General features: G+C 52.1%; 1 protein-coding gene across 3 annotated transcripts in view; it reads right to left on the reverse strand.

Annotated features, from left to right (window-relative positions):
• MAMLD1 (mastermind like domain containing 1) overlaps positions 1-21,879 on the reverse strand; it is a 109,062-nt gene that overhangs the window by 23,548 nt on the left and 63,635 nt on the right. For all 3 annotated transcript variants that reach the window (XM_047715928.1, XM_047715927.1, XM_047715929.1), the window contains exon 3: positions 11,743-13,449. In XM_047715928.1, the coding sequence (XP_047571884.1) occupies positions 11,743-13,449 (1,707 nt within the window). The remainder of the gene's footprint in view (positions 1-11,742; positions 13,450-21,879) is intronic.

The raw sequence follows: 21,879 nt of genomic DNA on the forward strand, positions 1-21,879 counted from the left end.
TAACCTTCCAAAAGCCCTAAGGTGTCCTGGGACATGAGGACGGTGCAGCACCTGTTTCCTAGATTGGAGCTGAATCCCTTTGGGGAGGGAGTAAATAGGCTTTCTAAAGAAGTGAGCATTTTGGGAAGCTTGTGCTTGGGAAGGAGGGGGCAGATGGATGTGGATGGCGGAGGAGGTCAGTTATGACAGCTCAGTCAGCCTTGCTTGCCCTGCGCTGCCTATATGCTTTGGGGGAACCTGGCGTCACCCAGGGCTCTAGAAGTGGGACGCTCAGCTCCACTCCCACGAAGCGGCATAGTAGGCATGCGATCAGGGGGTTCTGGGAAAGAAGCTTCCTTGTTTTTCCGACAGAGCTTCTAGAAGCGACTCTCTCTCCAGCTCGACTGGATGAGGGAAGAGGAAGCCTGTAGCCCCTGGAGCTGCTGGCAGCTGTGTGTGCCCACAAGGGGGAGCCAGCTTGAGGATGAAGAGACAACTTCCTCTGTAACTGTTGAGCTACTGATTCAAATCACCCCTGAAGTGGACCCAACCTCTGGACTTGCACTTACAGGACTCAGTCAGCTCCTTTCACTGGCCAAGCCAGTGTGAGCTGGTTTTCCTGTCATTCGTGACCCAGACCTCTGAGTTCATGAGGTCCGGGTTATACCTCCAGCCTCCCGTTGGAGAGCATCCCATTCCCAGTGATGAAGCCCAGGGCTTGTTGGACCCTGGTCAGCCTCAAGTCATGCTCCTTTGTGCCCGGACCAGTTTACAAAGAAATCTACCACACATGAACCGTGGGTGTGACCTGCTCCGGCAAAGGTGGCTGGTGCGGGTCAATGATGACAGGCTTGGGGTCTTCATTCAGATCTCAAGTGAGCTGCTCAAGCTCTTAAATACTCTGTTTTGCATGAGTTGAGTGCGATACACATTTTAGAAGCCGAACTACATTAAGGATTCCTAGTTCATATTCGATTCCAAATAACGCGAATATGTACTTTGTGGGTTTCTGTGAGGAAAATAATTGATGGTCCAAACTGGAAGTCATCTATAGAAAATAGGCAGAGCTAGCTCCTAAAAGCAATTATTGGCATCGAGCTCCTGAATTTTTAAATCCCTTGAAAAGTCAGAACATACCAGAAAGTAGAGATTTCAGAGGTAATAACTGTAAACAAAATATTAAAAGCCCATAAGGGGTGTTGCCAAGTAGGATGCTGATGGCTCTAGAGACAATCATGAGGGCTCATTCCAGTTCCTCATCCCTAGTCCAATATTCTGTCACAGACTTTATTTACCCCGAGAGTGGGAAATAGACACAAGTCAAGTGCAAGTTTACAGAGAAACACTCGGCTTTTGGGTACCTCTTCCGGGAGTGGGGAGGTATATAGGTTGAAGTTTGCCTGGAAAAGGAGCTCAGGCAGGGCCAAGAGAAGATACTGCTAACACCACGGCAAATGAGATTTTGGGAGGCAGGAACAAAGCACGACCTTCCTGTTCCCCTCTGAACGGGACTGATAAGGCAGGAGCATTTCGCTCAGTTGAGTAAAGCCTCACCCACCCTGAGGGTCTCACTCTAATGCCTTGCGCTCAGGTCAGAGGCAATCCTCCAGGACAGGGGGTGAAGAACTGGGGAGAGAAGAGAAGACTCAGGGGTAACGTCACGCTTGTCTTCAAATCTCTCAAGGACCCTGAGTTCAGAAGACCTTTCTAGCAGGTAGCGGGAAGGAATCTCGTTGTAATGTAATTAGTCTGCCAAGGAAGACACTTCGAAATGAAAAACTAATGAAGCAAATAAAAGACACAAACAATACAGCTGTCAAAATGACAAACAAAAACAAAACCCTCAAACTATCATTTCCACAAAGAATGTAAAAATCCACACTCGCGAGCTAGTGAAGAAAACCTCTTAATGCTTTTGTTTTTACTTTTTTGAAATTGTTAAACCAAGGGTGAGAGCTTATTCAAAGACAACTGGAACTTAGAAGAACTTCTAAGTTACAACTGAAGCCTGAAGAGAGAAAAACATAGGCTGAAAGGCCTTCAAAATGGGCTTCTTTGACACTGTGCTCGCCAGAGGGAAATAGCAGACTTAGAAATAGGCTGTGGGTCAGTGGAAGCCACTCACTTTGCACTCAGGACTGGCTGAAACATACTGGTTTCTGCGGGGAATACTGGTGCCAGCTCCGAGTGGCACGAACGGATCTCACATGGGAAACAAAACAAAACAAAACAAAACAACAGTGGTAAGAGTGGCCTGCGTTTCCAAGCCAACTTTTTTGGGGGAGGGAGGGGCGGTTCTTATGTGCTGCTGTCACTGTGCTATGCGAAATGGCTGCCAGAGGTCCTGTTCTGTCTTTCCACGATGCATCAAACGATGACCACCAGCACCGCGGAACAGCCAGTGCAAACCACCCCTGGGGGTGAGCAACTGTGGGTGCGTTAGGGGTTGGAGGAACCCTGTGTTCTCAGATCTCACTCTTGGGGAATGCCAGGCACAGCTGGACCAGAAAAATGCAGCACGGTCGGGGGGGTGGGGGCGGCGGCCCCATGTGAGAGACTGAGTTCCTCAGCCTTGAAGTCTGCGAGTTTCTACCCCTAATTACTCGGAAACACTCAAAAATAGTCCCAAGAGCCTAATTCAGCAACACCAGCAGATGTAATTCATCTGTCTCATACCCCCTTCCCGCCAGCTTCCATTCATTCCTCCAAAGGGTCGTTCAGCTCGCTTTGACAGAGCCAGAGAAGCCTTCTTCCTTGTTGATATCAAGTGGTGCTGCAGACAAGACCCAAATAACTGATTACAACGTGAACCTCACCAAGCCCTGAAACGCGGAAACCAAATGTCTTGGGAGCTGGGCACGTGAGTCGGGACACAAGAAGCAGGTGTGTCGACTTCTTCAAAAGTCATCTGGGCCTTGGTCAGAGGCCCTCACTTCCTACTTTGTGTGCCAGAGTCAAGGCCTTAGGAGCTGGCTCGCATTGTGGCTGAGAACCTTAACTTCTTCCAGAACTCTACTCCACGGCCCAGCACTTGCTCCAGAGGGAGAGTCTGCGCAGAAAGCTAGTCACACATGGCGAGTCCCCAGCATCATTCTGTTGGCTCTTGTATTAATCAGCAAGCTGTGAATCATCGTAGTATGTCTAGACTTGTAGACGCACCAAAGGACCAAGGAAGCAAGTGGGGTTTCCTAACCCCAGTCAGAAGCAGAGATAATGTCTCTTCCTGTCTACAGTCGCTTCTCCGATCTCTGACCCACGTGTTGTCATGTCGCCAAAATACCCAGAAAGGACAGAAATTGCGTTCAACTGACCAAGAAAGTGATTTCTAAGTGCGGGCTACGCACCTCACTAGGACATCCAGAAACCCCAGCTGGCTCACGCAAGATGATGGGCACCCACGTAGTCACTACGGCGCCTGTCTCTGACAGAAAACATGTAGCTCGGCCCAAGGCCATCTTTGTCTTGCACACTCATATTATTTGAAAACAAAATATTCTTTCTGATGAGTACAGGATTGACAAGTGTTTTAAAACTCAAGTCTTTCTTTTTTTGTGGTAAAAGTTGCCATTTGAACCATTTTAAGTGCAAGCATCCTCACCATCCATCTCCAGAACGTGTTCATCAACCCAGACTGAAACTCTAGATCCCCATTCAGCAGCAACTTCCCCTTTTCTCTCCCCCAACCCCAGGCATCTACCGTGCTGCTTTCTGTCTCTATAAATTCGCCTACTCTAAGTACCTCATGGGAGTGGAATCGTACAGCATTTGTCCTTTTGTGTCTGGCTTCTTCCACTGAGTATAATGTGTTTAAAACTCATTCAATAGTAGCAGGTGTCAGAATTCCCTTCCTCTTTAAGACTACATAATAGTCCGTAATACGGACAGATGGGTTCTTCTCACCTTTGGGCTGCTATGGAAAGAGCTGCTGTAAACACTGGTGAACAGATTTCGGTTCAAGGACCTGTTTTCAGTTCTTTGGGATCTATGCCAAGGAGTGAAATTGTTGGGTCATATAGTAATTCTATGTTCACATTTTGAGAAACTGCCATACTATTTCCCACACTGGCCACGCCAGTCTCCATTCCTACCCATGCTGCCCACGATTTCCAATTTCTCCACATTCTCACCAGTGCTTGTGATTTTCTGTTGTTGTTTTTTTGTTTTGTTTTGTTTTTGTTTTTTTTTTTTAATAATAGCCACCCTAATGGGGGTCAAAATTTTCTCTGTTTTCATTTTCCAGAGCTTGTTTTTGAAAGTGTGGCCCTATAGAGTGAAAGGGTCATGGAATCATTCCCACTTACTCCCACTCAGAGGTGGCTGGGGGCCTCCCACACCCTCCAAAGCTCGGTCACCTGGAAATATACGATCATCACTGAAAACTGTAAATGAGGAGTCCCCCTTCATCTATTGGCCTAGAGCGTTAGCTGGCTTTGGCAAATTCTCTTCATGTACCACCCAGCCATGCACCCATGGAAGAAGTCTAGCTCCCCACAACTGTGCTCCCCTCTTCTCTCAAGAACAGAGGCTGGCCGAATGTGGTGGCGCGCTACAGGGGGGTAACCAGCTACAGGGGGTAACCAGCTACAGGGGGTAACCAGCTAGAACCTGCGCCTTTGGATTCAAATCCAAAGCCCCCCAAGAGCAAAACAAAACTTGGAATACTTTCTGACGAAATAGGCTATGCACCTTTTAAGCCTTCAAGGGCCATGTTGAGGCCAAAGCTGTATGATAATTTCCTGAAGTGCCTGCTTCCCTTTTGCCTGGGTACCTAAGCTTCAAGAGCCAAATTGAGCTCTGTGGGCTCGGTGCGATTCCCAGCTGCACATGTCCTAATCCAACAGGAAACTTTGTTCACATGGGAGAAGGACCAAAGTATGGAAGAAAGAGAGAAACGCTGCCTCTTCACTGACTCCATTCTGCCTTAGAAACCTGGTAGTCCACTGGGAGGCAGGAGCATGGGAAGGCTGTGCTGGGGGCACCTGTGCGTCTGCAGTGGAAATGGGATCTCTCTGGACCTGTGCATGCATTTTGACTTTCAACAGCCTCACTCCTTTTGATGGGAGGGACTCAAATGAGTCAACTCATGACAACAAAACACAAAAAAAACAGACAAAGCATTATCTGTCACCGTGGGCAACAACTAATGAGATCCAATAGAAATCCAAACTTTTTTGACTCCTTAGAAAAAAGCAGAAACTTCTTCGGTAGTGAGGGGGCGATGAGGGGTTTTGCTTTAACCATAAATAGCGTTCCATCCTCTGCCCACCCTCAAGTTCATGAGCAGCCGGCCAGGGCACACACACGGCCACGTTAAGCAGCAGGCCCAGATCTGGGGATTTGTCAACCCCCAAGGGAAAGAAGAGGCTAAAAGTACAAATGGACTCAGAAGAGTTTTCCTAAATCTGTGCTATGGGGCCATTCACGGGTTTGCGAAGGGGTGGCTGGGGAGGATGCGGGAGGGAAGGGGGGGCAGGCAGTGGAGTCCCATTAGCTCGCGTGCGCGGCTCGCCGTCCGGCCCTGCACGTGGGGTGTTAGGGCCACAGCTGAAGGGCACAGGCCCCCTGTGATTTTCCACTCACCCTCGACACTTTTTACGTTTTGCTAACTTTTCACTTGGGATCACAACAGTAGCTCAGAGCACTTCTGTCCTCTTCTACTCTCTGAAAACCTTCCCTGGCTTTACAGCAAGAAGTAAGCTGTTCGTTTTGGTAAATGCCGCAAAAGAAAACAATTTCTACGCTTTGTTTCTAAACATCTCATTTTGAGCACCTCAGCTTCAGCGAAGTTCATGGTTTCTTTTCAAGTGTGTTAAGGAGAAATGAACAAACAAAAAACCCACAAAAACTTGATCGGAGGTTTCTGAAAATGGTTGTGTTTGAGCCTTCATAACGCAAGCGCTAAGCAATTATAAAATTGGCTCGGTTGATCTCTGTGATCTCTTTGCCACCCCCATCAGCTTTGGCGTGGACCTCACTGCAGAGACAGAAAGGACCACCGATGTTTAAAGGGTTCATACTTGACAAGCAGCGCATTTAAAAAAAAAAAAATTCTGCTCTTTGAAAAAGGGACATAGCTTTGAGGTGGAGGATCCTTAATGATTCTCAGAAACCAGAAGAGAAACAGAAAGAAAAACCAGATTCTGGGTAATATTAGTACCAACTTCTGAGTCTGCATTTCCCAAATTCAACGCCCTGTGGAGTTTCGTTTCATGGCCATTCAGAGTGGTTGAAACGAAACTTGGTCAACATGGAGAAACCGGCCCCTGAATTTTCAAAAATGTATGTTACACTGCGTCTAATTATATTTCCTCCCAAAGCAGCTAAAAAAAGGCTTCCCCAAACGAAATAGCGTTTTGCAGCCCCATTTAGAAAGAAAGGAAAAAGTAAGCCTGTGTGTACAGTCGTGCTCACAGACGAAATGAAGATGCTTGTTCAGGAAAAGGCTGCCCGATCTGGCAGAGAAGATGCGTGCAGAGCCAGCCCAGCCGTGACCCGGGGGCACCGGGAACCTGACTCACCGCCCCCATCCTCCCGCGCCTGGTGACAGCTTGCCCAGAGGCCTCGGCTCTTACATTGCAGCGGGACTCACTTCCGGACTGAAATCTGTGATGCTTTGTGCCAGAATTAGTAAAAGACAAATGCAAGGAAATTTTTCTCCCAATAGGGGAGCCCTATTAGGAGGGTTCTCTCCCAGCCCTTACCCTCAAAACAAGAGGAGAACTAAAGGAAACCAGTGAAAGGACCAGCAAGTCCAAGGTCACAGGTCCTCCCTGACAATATGTGGTACATCTGATTCCCGGGAGTGGGGGGGAGCGGGGGTCCGGTTTGTTAGCAAGAGAACTGTCACCTGCTTTCCAATGCTTATGAACAATTTGAGACTGGAAGGAGGCTCCCCAGGACCACCATCACTCCCAACTCTCCCTCTCTTTTTCTTGAATTTGAATTTTTAAAAAAAATTAAAGTTTTTTTATACAAGTATAATTAACGCACTGTGTCATATTAGTCTCAAAAGTACACATATTGTGATGAGCACCGAGTTAGCGTGTAGAATTGTTGAATTGTTACACGGTGCCTCTCCTGAATCTTTCTCAGGTGGAAAGTGGAGCCGATGTCACTTTGACAAGGAGAGACAGTTGTCTTGGTCTAGCCTGGTTTTTATCATTCTGTTTTCCATGAGGGGTCATGGTGCAAATGTAAAGATTTTAATTTGCAGTGCTAACCAAGACAGCAGTAATTAAAGGTTCTGCTCTATTGAGCAGGTGAGCACAGCCTTGGAAATTCAAACCAAGAGGAATCTTGAGTTTTGGCAAAGGTTCTTGTGGGAGGCTTCGGGAGTGGGTGTGAATGGTGGAGGGGAGGGAAGAGGAGGGGGGAGGCAGCCCTGCAGTTTCAGCAGGGGTGCTCCGAGTGTTGGCATCCATCTGGGGCCCCAAGAAAGGCTCTAAGAACACAGCGACGACGGGGACACCCATCCCCCCAATGCCAGTGACAAGGCAGAAGCAGCGTTTCTGCTGGCACTGGTGCTGGGTGACCAGCAAGGCTAGCCTGTGCTCGTCTTGCCATTGGCTCTCTGTGCCTGTCAGCAGCCATCCTGGGCCCCACTTCTACTGTCTGTGCTCAGAGGGAGGGGCAGCCAACGTTCTCCCCTTCTCTCCGGCCAGGGGTGCTCAGAAAGCTATGGCCGGGCTCAGCAGCTTGGCTCTTTCCTGGGGTCACCGACTCGTGTCCTCTATTTGACTTCTCTTCAGCCACCTGGCAAATGCCCTCCCTGACCCACTGCCCCTCCCCTGCCAACAGCTAGAGAGGAACCTGGACACTGAGGCAGTCTAACCCATTCCACTGGGTTACTGGTGTTGTAAGTTTCAGGGACTTTCTAGAAGTAGCAGCAGCTAACATCCATGGAGCATTTTTGTGAACCAGACCCTACACCCAGCATTTGTGCCTCACCTCTTTTAATCCTTCCAGCAGCGCCATTAGACAGGGATACGAGTATCTCCAGCTTACAGATGGGGAGAGTATGACCCGGAGAGGGAAAAGAGCTTGCCAAAATAAAAAGTAACAGAGCTGGGATCGGGACAATAGGGATCCAAATCCTGGGTCCCCTTGAACCTGGCCTCAAGCCCAGGGCTGGGGCCTGCCGCCCGCCAAACACACCCGTCCCCCACTGCCATGTCCCCTGCCCAGTGTCATCTCCCTCAGGCCTCGGGCCCTGGGGGTGCTACACCCCACAACGGCTGAGGCGCCACTTCAGACCAAGCTGCCCAGATCCCCATGGCCGGCTCAGCCCGTCAGGGAGGCAAGATGGTGAGTTCTCTCGTTTCACCCACTGTCTCCGTGATTCCTGGTGTTCACCGCTGCTGTGGCTGACGGGACAGGAGGCTCATGGGTAAAGGTAGAAATCGTAGCAAACCCCGGAGGCGCCTCATCCCGCCTTCCTCAAGGCAGGCTTGGTTCCCCTCCTGCCCTTCTCAGAATCTGTCCAAACAATGTCCTGGGCCTCTTTGGTCCATTTCTCCACAGCTGCCCCCTTCCCCTGTGCCTTGGCCTGCCTCAAGGATCAGATTTCGGGCCTTTTTGTTCTTATTCCAACTGGCCACCGTCCACATCCCTCCTCCCCAGGACACTGTGCTCCCAGCTCTGCAAACCATGTGCACTGGGGGCCCTCGAGCTGCCTCCTCAGTGGCCCTGTTTGCATCTCTGAGCAAATGTAAGTTCCACTCACAGCGTTCCGACTGATTTTTGTGAGGAACTCCTTCAAAGAGAAGGATCCCTAAGTTTTGGAAACAAGATTCAACTTGATTAAGAGCAGAGAGATGTCAGAGGCCTGGGTGACACAGGGAGGCTATGACAATCCCACATGCCATGGCCACTTGTCCCGACTCCAAGGGGAGTCCTTCTTTCATAATTGCACTTGCCCTCCTTTCATAATTCCAGGTCCGCTTTCCTTATCTGTAATTTCAAACCCAAAAAGCTTGAAAAGCCTATTTGTTTTGGTAAGTTTGGCATCGGAATTTATTTGGGGACAAAAATGGGTTGTGGACTTTGGGAACTATTCATAGTTTTCCGTAAGAATAACGAAATGCTGCCCCAGGTTCCGCCAGAGGCTCACGTGATACTTGGCAAAAGCACGATATTAGCTTTCTAAAGTCCCTAATGTTCTGAATTTGGAAACGCATCCACCCCGGGAGGCAGTCGATTCCAGCCCCGGGGCCCGCACCAGCCCCGACTGACCACGAAGCGTGTGCTGGGCTCTGGGCTACTTCAGCTCAGAGGGGCTGAGTGATGTTGCTCCCGGCACAGAGCCCGGTCAGTGGCGGCGCCTGGACTTGAACCCCCATGCCCTCGCTTCAGCTGCCACGCTGAACTGCCAGATGGCATTTGCCTTTTCCCTTCAGTGCAAACAAACAGTCCACCAAAATCGCCAGAGCTGAGAAATACGGGAGCTGGGCAAGGGGCACCGAGCGAGAGACCCCTGCCTGTGGGGTGAAGATGGCCAGTTCCCTTTTCCAGCAGGCCGGGAATTGCCTCAGTGGGGCTGAGCCCGGAACAGGGAGAACCACGTGGTCAGCAGGCGCCACAACCGCTGTCCACCTGCAGGGAGCACCGCTCGTATTCCGCCGTCCCCACACAGCATCAGTTTCGAGGGCCACATTTCAGCCCCCAGAAACGGGATCTGGAGACTCAGGGCCAAGAGTTAGTCTTAGTGATAGCAAACCGTCATTGGCAAGTATCTCGTGCCGCGAGACCCCGTTCAAAAATCTTTAGATGTATTACTGCGTTTAATGTTCAACCAACCTGTCAGAACACTTCACTGAGGACTGGTTCCCAGGTGCGGAGCTCTCATGAGGCATGGAGGAAAAAGACACGGGTCCTATCCTCCAGGGGCTGCCCTGGTCACACTCATCCGGGGCCCTCAGAAGAGAGGTCAGCCCCGACAGCTACTTCCCACAGGCCAGGTTCTTGGCCAAGCTGTCCTCCTCGGCTTCTCTACAGAAAAGGGAGCCCGCATGGGAGATGGAAGTACCCGGGACTGTCTGGAGAAGCTTCCTGGAGGGGAGGGCACCTGAGGAGCTGTAGGAGTGGGACAGGAGCCAGAAGGTGGGAAGGGACAGCCAGGCACAGGGAATGGCAGGAGTAAGGCTGCGAATGCAGAGTGGGCCAGGAATTACGAGCATTCCGGATGATAGAAGTCAAGTGCCAGATGGGCCTGAAGAGTACCGAGTCTAAGAAGGCACATGGAGCCTCTGGAAACTTCTGAGCAAATGTGAAACACGGTCAGTTCTCTGTTATATGTGGTCACTTGAAGGTAGTGTTTGCAGTGATGGCTGCTTTATTGGGGGAAACCACTTTAAGAGACAACTCTGAGTTCAGACAAAGAGCCAAGAGGACCTGAACTCAGGGAAGGCTGAGGTCCCTCCCCAAAGGAGGGACCAGGATAAACAGCACCCTGGGTAGGCAGGCATCTGACATGGTCCCCAGTGACCCCTGCCTCCTGGTAGTCACACCTTATGTTTGTATCTAAAGAACAGAATAGAGCAGAAGAGGTGGGACATCACTTTCAAGACGAGGTTCTAAAGACCGTGACCTCTGACTTGCTGGCACTCCCTTTCCTCTCTTGCTGGCACTCCCTTTCCTCTCTTGCTGGCACATTCTGTCTTGCTTACTCAGATGAAACCAGCTGCCATGTTGTGAGATGCTCTATGAGGAGGCCCACATGGCAAGGAAGCAGGGGAGGCCACTAGCCAAGAGTTCATGAGGAACCGAGGCCTCAGTCCAACCACCTGCAAGGAACTGCTTCCTGCCAACAACCTCGGGAGTGAACTTGGAAGGAGAACCTTCCTGGTTGAGCTGGAGATGACCACAAACTTATGAGCGACTCACAGTCAAAAGACCCAGCTAGGTGATGCCAGGACTCCTGGCCCACGGAAACTGTGAGGTGATACACGAGTGTTGTTTTAAGCAGATGTTTTGGAGTAATTTGTTACCCGGCAAGAGACAACCCATTCCACTTCCTGAGTGGATAACCAACACAGGCAGCGACTGGAGCACTGACGAGGGCCAACTGTGGTCCACACCACTCAGGAAGGACCAGCTGAGTCTAGCGGTCAGATTGTAGGAGATGAGGGAGAGGGAGAAGTCACAGTGATTTTGGGAAGAGCACAGGCTCTGAACTAAGACTTCCTGGTTTCCGGTTCCTGCTCTGCCCCTGGCTGTATGACTCTGGGCAAGTCATTTCAACTCTCTGAGCCTCAGTTTCTTTGTAGAATGGAGACGCTAAGAGTAACTACTTTCTACGTACCTGTCCTTTTCATTTGGAACCTGCTCAGCAGAAGTTTGCTGGGCCATTTCTAGAAGGCTCCATGTGTAAGCCTTATGCCAGCAGGGACAAGATTTAAATGCTTCGGTGCAATTTCCTTGCATCCTGCAATGTGTCTGCTAGCCTTGGGTGAGGGAACACGCCACGCGGCGCAGGGCAGAGCCTTGCCTTCCCCTGGTCCCCTTCCCCTGGCAGCACCTTCTGGGTACACGTTTCCTCCCAGAGGAGTTAAGTGGCCCACACAGGAACTGAAACCATAACCTTGGCCTCATTAATACTGCAGTTGGACCACACGGAATTTGGCTGAAATAGACTTTTCCCAAGTCAAGTCTGGGCTCAGAGAGGACTACAGCCACGTTTGCTTCCAGAGCCAGGTCGCCAATAGCATAAGACACGGTTCTTAGTTCCAGAACCAAGGACCGCCACTGGACATGAGATCGTCTTACCTGTCTGGGCAGAGAAGGCATGGAGTCCCGCGCCCCCAGTCGCTGAAAGCGCTGGGGCTGCTGCATCATCTGGTGCAGAAGGAATGATGAGTGGTCAGGCTGTGGCAGTGGTGGCAGCAAAGTGGCAGTAGCGGTGGACAAGGTGGTGGTGGAAGAGGCCGGCGGTGCCTGCTGCAGGTAGTGGAGCAGGGACGTCTGCCTAGAGGTGGCGGGCACGGGGGGCACCTTCTGGGGGCCCGGCTCGGAAACGAAGTGCGACAGGGGCTTGGTGTTGCCGAAGGTAAAGGGCTCCGGGATTCCAGGGCCGGGACTGGGCAGCCCCTGCTGCATGATCACGCTCAGGGTTTTGGATGAGTCGTTGGTCAAGGGCTTAAAGATGGTGCTCGTTGACTGCCGGGGCGGCGGTGGCGGCGGCGGCGGCTGCGTTAGCGGGTGGCCAGAGGGTGTGAGGCTCCGGATGAGGGAGCACTGCGGAGTGAAGGACTGCTGCGGCAAGCCCGGGCTGGAGAGCTTCTCCGGCCGGTACGGGGGGGAGGGCCCCGCGTTGCTGGCAGGCAGGGCGGACAGCAGGTGCCCGGGAGGACTTTTGACTCCGGAGGACACCAGGTTGGCCAGGATGGAGCTCTGTGGGTTGAACTGCGGCTGCTGACTGAGAGCAGGGCTGGGGAGCTTCTCAGGAGTGTAGAGCATGGCGGGCCCCAGGGCAGTGGTACCGCCCGACGCCAGGCTGGCGAGTAAGGCATTGGGGGAGGCTTGGAAGGCGCTCCCCGGCAGGTTGCTGGACGCCATGCAGGACACCATGAGGCTCTGAGGGCTGAACTGCGGTGGCGGTTGCGGAGATGGTACCGGGCGGTAAGACGGGGACATGCCCGGAGGTGGCAGGCCCGACCAGCTGGGGCTGGGCGCCTGTGGCCTACTAGCGGACCCCTGCTTGCTGGCCGCCAGCACCTTCAGCTGGTGGGCGTGATGCCACTGCGGCACTGGGACTGGGGGCAAAGCGGCCGGGGGCACCCCCGGGGCCTGGCTCTTGGCATGCGCCACCGAAGAGCTGGGCGAGGCCCCCTGCTTACTTGGCGGGGGGATCCCATAGCTGATCCCAGCCGGGGAGGGCGGGACTTGAAGCGACGGCCCCGCCCCCGTGAGCTGGCTGCAACTCGAAGCAAACTCTTTGCTGGTACCGAGGCTCTCCAAGTGGGGCATCTGCACTGGAGGCTTGGGAGTGGTACCCAGGGTCGCCTGCGGGTGTTCTAAGACCAGTGGTTCTTCCGGCTTGCTGCCCAGGATCTTCTCGAGATCGAGGTCATTCGGAGAAGGTTCTTGAATTTTTGTTAGTTCCTCCAGGAGTTCTTGAAGTTCCTGGTCCACAGCCGGCACGCTGTTGGCTTTGTCATAGTAGGGCCCAGGGGGTCCTTTCAGTCCCACTTCTGCAGCCGGCGGCACCACGAATGGCGAGCCCATGACGCTGCCGTTCATGGGATTCGTCTCAAGGGGTAACGAATGGCCCGCTCCTGCCATGGCTGTGGCACTGGGGTTCATCGTTAGCGGAGGAACCTGCAGCTCCACACAGGCCGTGCTGGGGTGGGCACTCGGGCCCATAGAAAGGGTAACGTCTTCCAGGCAAGGCCTCTTGATTTTATTAGGGTAACCCCCATCAGCCATGCCTGGAAACTGGAAATCGTCTCCTTCCTGTCTCCTTTTAACGGGTCCCTGTGGCAGAAAGAGAAAGAGAAAGAGAGAGGGAGAGAGAAATTTTTATAAAGCCTTGGCACATGAAAGCTAATGAACAGGAAACGTGCAAGATAAAACATCTCTCCATTTCGGGACTTATAGTTGTCAAAACTATATAATACAGCCTATTTTGGGAACCCTAATGCTGGCTTCTTTGTTGCTGTGTTTCATGTAAACTGTCTTGTTACACTTCGAATTAGGAATTATGCTGTCTGTGTACCGAACACCACAGGAAGTCCCACAAAGGATCTTCTCTGCCCGCGTAAGGGGGAGCTCAGTTCGGCCGTGTGGAAGCCACGGAAAGAGGTGTGTCCTAGGCGAGCGTTTGAGGGCGCACTGCGAGCACCTGTCTACAGAGACCCCCATTACTAAGAAGGGAAAGCCTAATGTAGATGTTGAACTTTTAGATTGCCTCCCTGTCTTGGTTAAATGTATCAGACTAAGGTCTGCAATGGGACCACAATAGAGCCTTTGGAGGGAAGCAGATCTGGCTGTGGGCTTTGGGGCAGCTGGCTGAGCTATCCTGTCTGGGGGAAACACAAGTTGCAGACCGATCACAGGGGCACGGGCACCTCTATTTCTACACACACACATACACACACACTCTGCTAGGTACATGCAAAAAATCGCTTGGAAGAACATATATGTGACCATTTGGAGCAGTCATCTCTTGGGGGTGACTGGCGAGGCCCTTTCTATTCTCTACGGTTTGGTATTGCTTGTTTGTTTTTACTGAGAATGACTTATAACCACCCCCCCCCCAGAGTATAAAGTTATCTAAATAAGAAATTCCTCTCTGCAGGTGCATCCTTAGGTTGGGGAGATATGGAACAACAGGAAAAGGACCCAATCTGCGATCTGCACCTTGGGGGAACTGCTCTCCATTTATAAAAGCATAGCCTTTGGGAACAAAGCAGTTAGTGATGCAGTATTTCCTACTCGTTCGAGGCTCCATACAATCATCTGTGGCTGTCATGTTAATGACTGTGACCCGCAAGTGGAGGGAAAAGCGAGTGGGGTGGAGGGGAGGAATGTGTAGGAAGAGAGGAGCTTGGAAAACACCTCCATGCCAACAGGGGAGGAGGGAAACGGAGGACCCTTGAAAATGGCCCTGCTGTAAGAAATCCAACTGTAACTTTTGACTCCCCTGAAACTTAACTACTAACAGCCTACTGTGGACTGGGGACCTTATGGTAACCTTGGGTAGGTTAACACAGATTTGGGATGTTCTACGTATTGTTATTAGAGCCTTACAACAAAGGGAGCTAGAGAAAAGAAAATGTTACTAAGAACATCATAAGGAAGAGAAGACGCATTCACAGTTCCTTCCTGTATTTCTCCTGAAGAAAACTGTGTCATTCACACCTGTGTTGTTTAAGGGGCAACCGTGTTTCTCCTGAAGCAAATTTTTGTGTAAGAATCCCCCTGTTTAGCTATAGAAGTCTCACTGGGACAATTGTTGTTGGTCCTTTGATGTCTCCTCATGCTTGGCTCACTGGTGAGGGAGGTGGGGTCAACGTGTGTGGGTGGCCCCCAGCTAGCGCCACACTGGCCGTGACTGTCATGACAGAGTGAACATCCAAAGAGATTCCCCCAGGGCTGCACATCTCGGGCTCTGGTGCTCATCAGACTCCCCAAGACATATCCAGATTCCCAGCCCCCCACCCCAAATGAACTGTTTCACTCTCGTCCAGAGCGGGGGGGCGGGGGGGGGGGGGAGACAGGGATCTGAGTCTTTTTGAAGCTCCTGGGCTGATTCTGATGCTAAATGCCTCATCTCATTGATGCTGCTCTGAGATCCTGCAGCACCTAGTAAACCCTCCCTAACTTGCGGCTGCCATTACCAAGGGCAGCCATGCCATGCCAAAAGGTCCATTGGGACCTTTTCCCGTCCTAGGAGAGACAGGGGCTCTGACACCCAGGGAAGGGAAAGGTCTTGCCCAGAGCTGCTTGGCTGCAGGCCCCCTCCCTGACCCCTCAGCTGCCTCTCAAGCTGAGGCCTTGACCCGCCCTGATGGGAGGACACTGTCTCATTGCCACAGAAAGGGCTCCACCCACTGGAGTGAGGGAGCTTGCCTCCTTCTTTGCCTCTTCTCTGCAACGTGGACAAGGGCACTTTGAGGGGCAGCTCTGCCATCAAATCCACCTGGGGCTGAGGTTCTCGGGGTCGGCAAGAACGGGCTGGGCACGAGAAGCGGCCTCTCCATTCACCTGTGCCCACTCTTCCATCCGGGAGCAGTGGACTCTGTCTCGGCCCACACCAGGTGTTCAGTAAACAGCAGCTGAATGAATCAATGGACAAATGAACCAAATGACCTGGTGTGCAGGGGGCTCTGCTACATGTTTTCCTGGCCATTCATTCAGTCAATCATGGGCCAGCCCACAAACAAGTCACTGAGTCCCAAACTGATTCTGTTTCATCGGCATTCTCCCAAGGAGTTCAGAGAATTCCAATATATTGAAAGTAGAAATGGATGAAATGGATCAATAGGGGATGAGTGGGGGCGGGTTCTAGCCCAGATCCCCTTCAGGGAACTCAAGCTGGCTATGGCTGGGCCCAGGGTGCTGCTGGCGAGGTGGCAGACTGGGATGCAGGTGCCACGACGCTTAAGTCCACGTAGTCGAGGCAGGGGGAGGATGGAGTGGGAGGAACGGGATGGAAGGGAGGCCTGGAGCAGACTCTGTGGGTTCTTGGACCTTTTCCTTAGTCGTTCGTCTGCCATCACTTTGCTGGGACCAGGGTAGCAGGAGGTGGGGGAGGGCTGGGCATGACCACGAGATGCAGTACCTCACAGGAGGAACTGCTGGCACGGGGCAAGGGGAAGCGGTCTCTAACTCTTGAGGCCTATGCATATAACTTTTCAGGCCGCCAAGCCTATGCTCCCCACTCAGTTCCGATGCTGGGACCCAGCCGGCTCCTCAACAGCCAAGCGGACCCTGGGGCACCCCTGTAGGGTGTTGGGGGCTAGCCCACTGCTGGGGAATCCAGTTTGCCCAAGTGGGTGCTGCCCTGGCTGCTCGAAGTCGGCAGCTGGATGTCTCACTGGACACTTTGGGAGGATGCCTAATCAGGGGCCGGGCCGGCCTTGCTGTCCCTGAGGGTGCAGCAGGGGGTCGGGGGGGGGCACGGTGCTGGCCGGGGCTCAGCTTCAGCGGGGCAAGCGGGAGCCTCTTTTGTGCTTCCCTTTTTCAATGGACTTAAGAGAGACTTGGCTTTGTTGGAGGCCTCGGCTCTGTGTTTCGGGTGTGAGGCTGAGAGCTTTCAACAGCCAGCCCGAAGCCCGGCCGAGCCTGCACGAGGCCAAGGGAAGGAGGCTGGGTTCACGCAGAGGTGCTCACTGAGGCCTGGAGGTCTACTGACTTCTGCCCCTAGATAGCTACATTTAGGGCAATGTCATGTTGTTAGTGGCAAGTCCCTCACGAAAGCTTCCAGACCCTTCTAAACGAACCTTCCAGCTTTGCCCCTGGGCCATTTTCCAGTCTCTGTGGAGCCTACAGCAGCAAACTATTGGTCCCAGCTAGCAGCAGCCCCCCTTTCCTCAGGCCACATATTGTACACAATCCTGCCACTCACTGTGAGATTTTTTTATATATATAATAAGCAGATCAGGAAAAAAAAAAAAAGTAAATCAGTAGAAAGTGGTGGGATTTCCAGAGAGTACATCTCAATCTTCTCTTTTTACAGAAAACAGAATGGGATGTGATTTGCCTGTGGTCACACAGCTAGTTAGTGGACAAGGACAACAGGGCAAGGACACAGGTCCACCTGTGTTAGACCCCAGGTGTCCCGACTCCCAGCCTGAGCCGTCACAGGTCAATCTTTGGTGGGGGTGGAGGGACAGGGTGGGGAGGAGAAGTGGGGGAGTTCCCTGGCATCTTTTAAAAAGGAATGGCCATCGCTAACCCCATTTCACAAGCAGACCGAGCCACGGATGTGATCCCCACAACCCTATGAACATTCACTGAGATGCATTTGAAAGCATGTGATGGCTTCTGCACCCCTTAAATAATGAGAAAAGTAAGGCAACCCTTCTGATAGGGGCCAAGTTCAGCTCTGTAGTCAGTATTATTTCTGGTTCCGTCTGAACAATGACATGGTGATTCTTTCCTTTCTCCATTTTTAGTCCAGAAGGACAAAAAGGGCAAAAGTTTCTTGGAAAAGGTCTAGATTATGAGAGTACAGTCCAGGTTTATAAGATGGGCATAAGAAGAAAAAGGAATATGATATATGTATGTGTATTTGTGTGTGTGTGTGTGTGTGTGAAAAATACATAAATATATCACTCTTCCCCAAGAAATATAGCAGGCTGTTATAAACCCTTCATTTTGAAACTCTGACCAGAGGTTTAACATGGACACAAACATGTGCAGAGTTCTCGCTGGAGGCTAAAGGTCACCAGGAGGCATCGGTTCAGGGAACCTCATTTTCCCTGCAGAGGTCGCCGGGCACATGGGTCCATGACAAAATGGTCAAAAAGGTGGAAATGACCATCAGCTTATTAGATTCTGTCCCCCCCCCTCAGCTGGTGGCTCCCACAGGTCAGCTTGGGCCAGTCTGCCGCTACTTCTCTGAGTCTCTCTCAAGCATGTCTGTAGTCCATCAAATCTTTCTTCCGCACAGTTCTCCGTTTCTGGAGTTTCCAAGCGTTGGCCAGCTACATTGGATCTCAAGCCCTTGGAGACAAGGATAGTCCCTAGCAGACCTGCTTAGAAGGAAGGAGTAAAGGCATTATGGGGCGTGATGGAGGTAGCCCCAGAATGGATAAGACAATGTTGCAGCAGGACTGGGCTTTCAGGAACTGAGAGAGGATGGAAGGAAGGGAGAGGGGGAAGAATATGTCCAGATCCACACGGGGGATAAGGTTAGGATCCGCGTGTATATTGTATGTTTCACTTGCATGTTTGTTTTTCAGAAAGATCTCCTCACAAATTGAAACTGACCTTTTTGTAGCTCAAACAGGATTTTCAGCATTTCCAGAATTGCAAGACATGAGGCTTTGGACAATCCCACGGAGGCTGGGAGTGCCAGGGAACCCTGACTGCTGACTGGCTCCAAGAGGAGTCAGTTTGTCTCAAGCACAAATCTCTGCTAACAGGTGGTTTGAAGCAAGAATCTCAACCTCCAAATGGGGAATCTCTTGGTGTCCTTGCCTTGCGCTGAGCCGGCAGATACTGTAGCCTTGGCCCCTGACGTAGGCAGTGGCAGGCAGGGGGGCAGGATGGAGCCCTGGAAGAGGCACCAGAAGACCTGCATTTAAGTCCTAGCTCTTCTGTTTGCTGTGTGACTGTGGGGTGAATCACTCCCCCTCTCTGAGCCTCAGTATCTTTTTATGTGAAATGGGTCCTGGGCCTGCCCTGTGTGCCTCACAGCGTCAGTGAAGCAGGTGCATCACGAGCTGTAATTGCCACTGATCTCATTCTCCAGGCCCTGGGTCCCCATGCTGCCCTATGGCCCTCCAGCGTAGGCCTCAGTTTGCCCTCCGACAAATAAGGACACGCCCACTGGGAGTGGAGGGAGGCAAGGGACGTGAGCAGCCTAGTCCCTATGGCCCCGCAGCACTGCCCCACCCCTGGGTCCTGTCACGCTGCTGCAGCACTCTGACGCCCCGTCCTGAGGACCTGGGCTTCAGCGAGCGTCGACCAGAGCCATCTAAGCAGCAGCCCCAGCAAATGCATTTTCTAGAACTGCGTTCTTCCTTTCTGTAGTGGACATACAGCAGCTGGAAGTGTTGGCAACTCCTAAAGATGCCCCCATACCTGGAGGCTTATGTAGCTTTAAGGAGCTCGTAACTCATATCACCCCCCCACCCCGGAAAGACCTGAGGTGTTGTGCCCCCAAACAAGGGGTTCTTGAGCCCTAAGCCTTGCACTCCTAGCTCTTCAGAACTTCCAGACCCGGAGAGACAGGCTCATGTCAGGACTGGTGAGGCCTGGAGCCTGGGAGAGATGCATCCATGGGCCAGCTTTTCGGACTCTCAGGTTGGCCCTTCTTTGCAGGAGGAAACTCTGCCCTGCTTTCCTCCAAACACATTCCCATGTGGCATCACCAGTGGGATAAGGATGATCACTTCTGGGGAGGACGGAAAGATGGAGTCAGTCTCAAATGGTTGGACCCATTTGGCAAGGCAGGCCAACGGATGGAACCGGGGCTGCCTGGGGCTGGAATGGAAGCTGAGGGTCGAAGGCAAAGGCCCTGCCCCGATCCAGACAAACCTGTGTGTGCAGGACCCAGGTTAACAAGCTTCATCAGTGTCCCACTGGAATGCGGCTGACGAGCCTGGAACCATGCAAAGAAGGGGAACAGTGGAGGCAGAGCTGAGGCTCAAGGCCACACACCGATGGCAGAGGCCACCAGGGCCACTGGGCAGACCCTCCTCACTTCCCTCTGGGCTGGGCTTCCAAGGACCCAGTGATATGACCTCTCCTAGGTCCCTAACCCATTCTGGGCCTCAGTTTCCCCAGCTGTAAAGGTCTCTTCTCCCCCACCCAGGAGGGTCTCTCTCCCTGGGGTGACAGTAGGCCAGGAGCAGCCCAATGGCCCACAAGCGCCCTGGCCACGAGCAGGATGTGCATGCTGTTGGCAGCTGCAGACTCTTACAGAAAGCATACCCTCCCCCAGTCCAGTGAGGGGTCAGATGATGGTCCTCCCCAAATATCTCTAGGATGTTTTAATAAGGAATTACTTGAATGCATGTGTACCTCTGTGTGTATGTGCGTGTGTGTGTATGTCTGTGCACTAGCAGCATTAGTGCTGAGCACAGCAGCTGTGCACTAGCTGAATCTGGAAAGGCAGCCGACAGTTTGGGTCAAGTGAGCCGTGTTCACATGCATCTCGTTTAGGGTCCTACCAAATCACCAGGAAGCCTGCCATCTCCCCAGCTAACTCAATGGGCCTATGACAGTCAGTGGTGCTGTTTTAAAGGCTATTCCTGAAGATCTATCAAGAATGAGAACTCGTCTCAGGGTCCTGGGATCAAGCCCCACATCGGGCTCTCTGCTGAGCAGGGAGCCTGTTTCCTCCTCTCTCTCTCTCTCTGCCTGCCTCTCTGCCTGCTTGTGATTTCTCTCTGTGTGTCAAATAAATAAAATCTTAAAAAAAAATGCTTATATTGAAAACATTGGGGCGCCTGGGTGGCTCAGTGGGTTAAGCCGCTGCCTTCGGCTCAGGTCATGATCCCAGGGTCCTGGGATCGAGTCCCGCATCGGGCTCGCTGCTCAGCAGGAAGCCTGCTTCCCTTCCTCTCTCTCTGCCTGCCTCTCTGCCTACTTGTGATCTCTCTCTGTCAAATAAATAAATAAAATCTTTAAAAAAAAAAAAAAAGAATGAGAACTCGGCAATGGGCTCAGTCAGTCGTCTGGGCCTCTGTCCCCCCACCTGCCCGCCCTTAACCACTCCACCAACCACTGTTGCAACTTTGCATCTCTCCAGCAGAATCCGACACGTAGGGAATGACCGAAATTGAAGGGAGGGGGACTGAGTTCACAGAGAACACCATGCCAAAGGCGGAATGCAGCCATACTGGTACTCTGAACCCGTCTGGGAGGCTCTGGGTCCATACCACAAAGGCCCCAGTGAGGCCCCCAGTTTGGCTGCTGACCACACATGGGATGGGAAGCTCTTACTCCTTCTCCCTCGCTATCTGGTCCCCGGCTCCCCAAGTGCCCCCATGTTGGCAGGGACTCTGTAACGGGCCCCATCAGGCAGTGGTTGGCTCCTTGCCGGTGTTGATGGGATTGGGAGTGGGGTCAGTGGGGAAGCCCCTGGTCTGGGCCCTGATGGGTTGAGTGAGTTTTTAGAGGGGCTGTTGGCATATTTCAGGGATAGGACTTCTGGTGGAGCTGAGCTGGGAAGCAAGTAGCCATTGATAATCCAAGAGCTGGAAACAAGTCCTGGGTCATTTTGAGCCGGGGCAGTTTGAGCCGTGTGGAAATCATGCCCCACATGGGGTAGTCATAGCTCTCCATCTGGATAAGGCAGACTCAAGGCCATGGTGACAGTCCTGATTTTGTGGGAGGCAATCCTCCCTGTTGCTGGGACACCAACGTGAGTAGTTTAAATGGGGCAAAGAGAAAAACGGTTGCTTATGGCTCAGTACCTTCCCCTCTGTTCCCAGGTATGCATCTCTACTTTGTGGGGACTGAAGCTTACACAGTTTGGGGGCCCCTCTTTATGAAAGAGAATACAACATTAAAAGAACAAAATTAGGGGTGCCCGGCTGGCCCAGTCAGTGGAGTGTCAGACTCTTGATCTCAGGGTTGCGAGTTCGAGGCCTACGTTAGATCTAGAGATGATTAAAAAAAAAAAAAAAGAACAAAATTAGGTACCAGGCCTTGGAAGTTTTGAAGGCTGAGTCTTGAAGCTTAGGTGCACGGAGACCTCACTTTTCTGCCTGTGCCCCAACAATGAGC

This window comes from Lutra lutra, chromosome X (genome assembly GCF_902655055.1).
Source record: "Lutra lutra chromosome X, mLutLut1.2, whole genome shotgun sequence".
Taxonomy (NCBI): domain Eukaryota; kingdom Metazoa; phylum Chordata; class Mammalia; order Carnivora; family Mustelidae; genus Lutra; species Lutra lutra.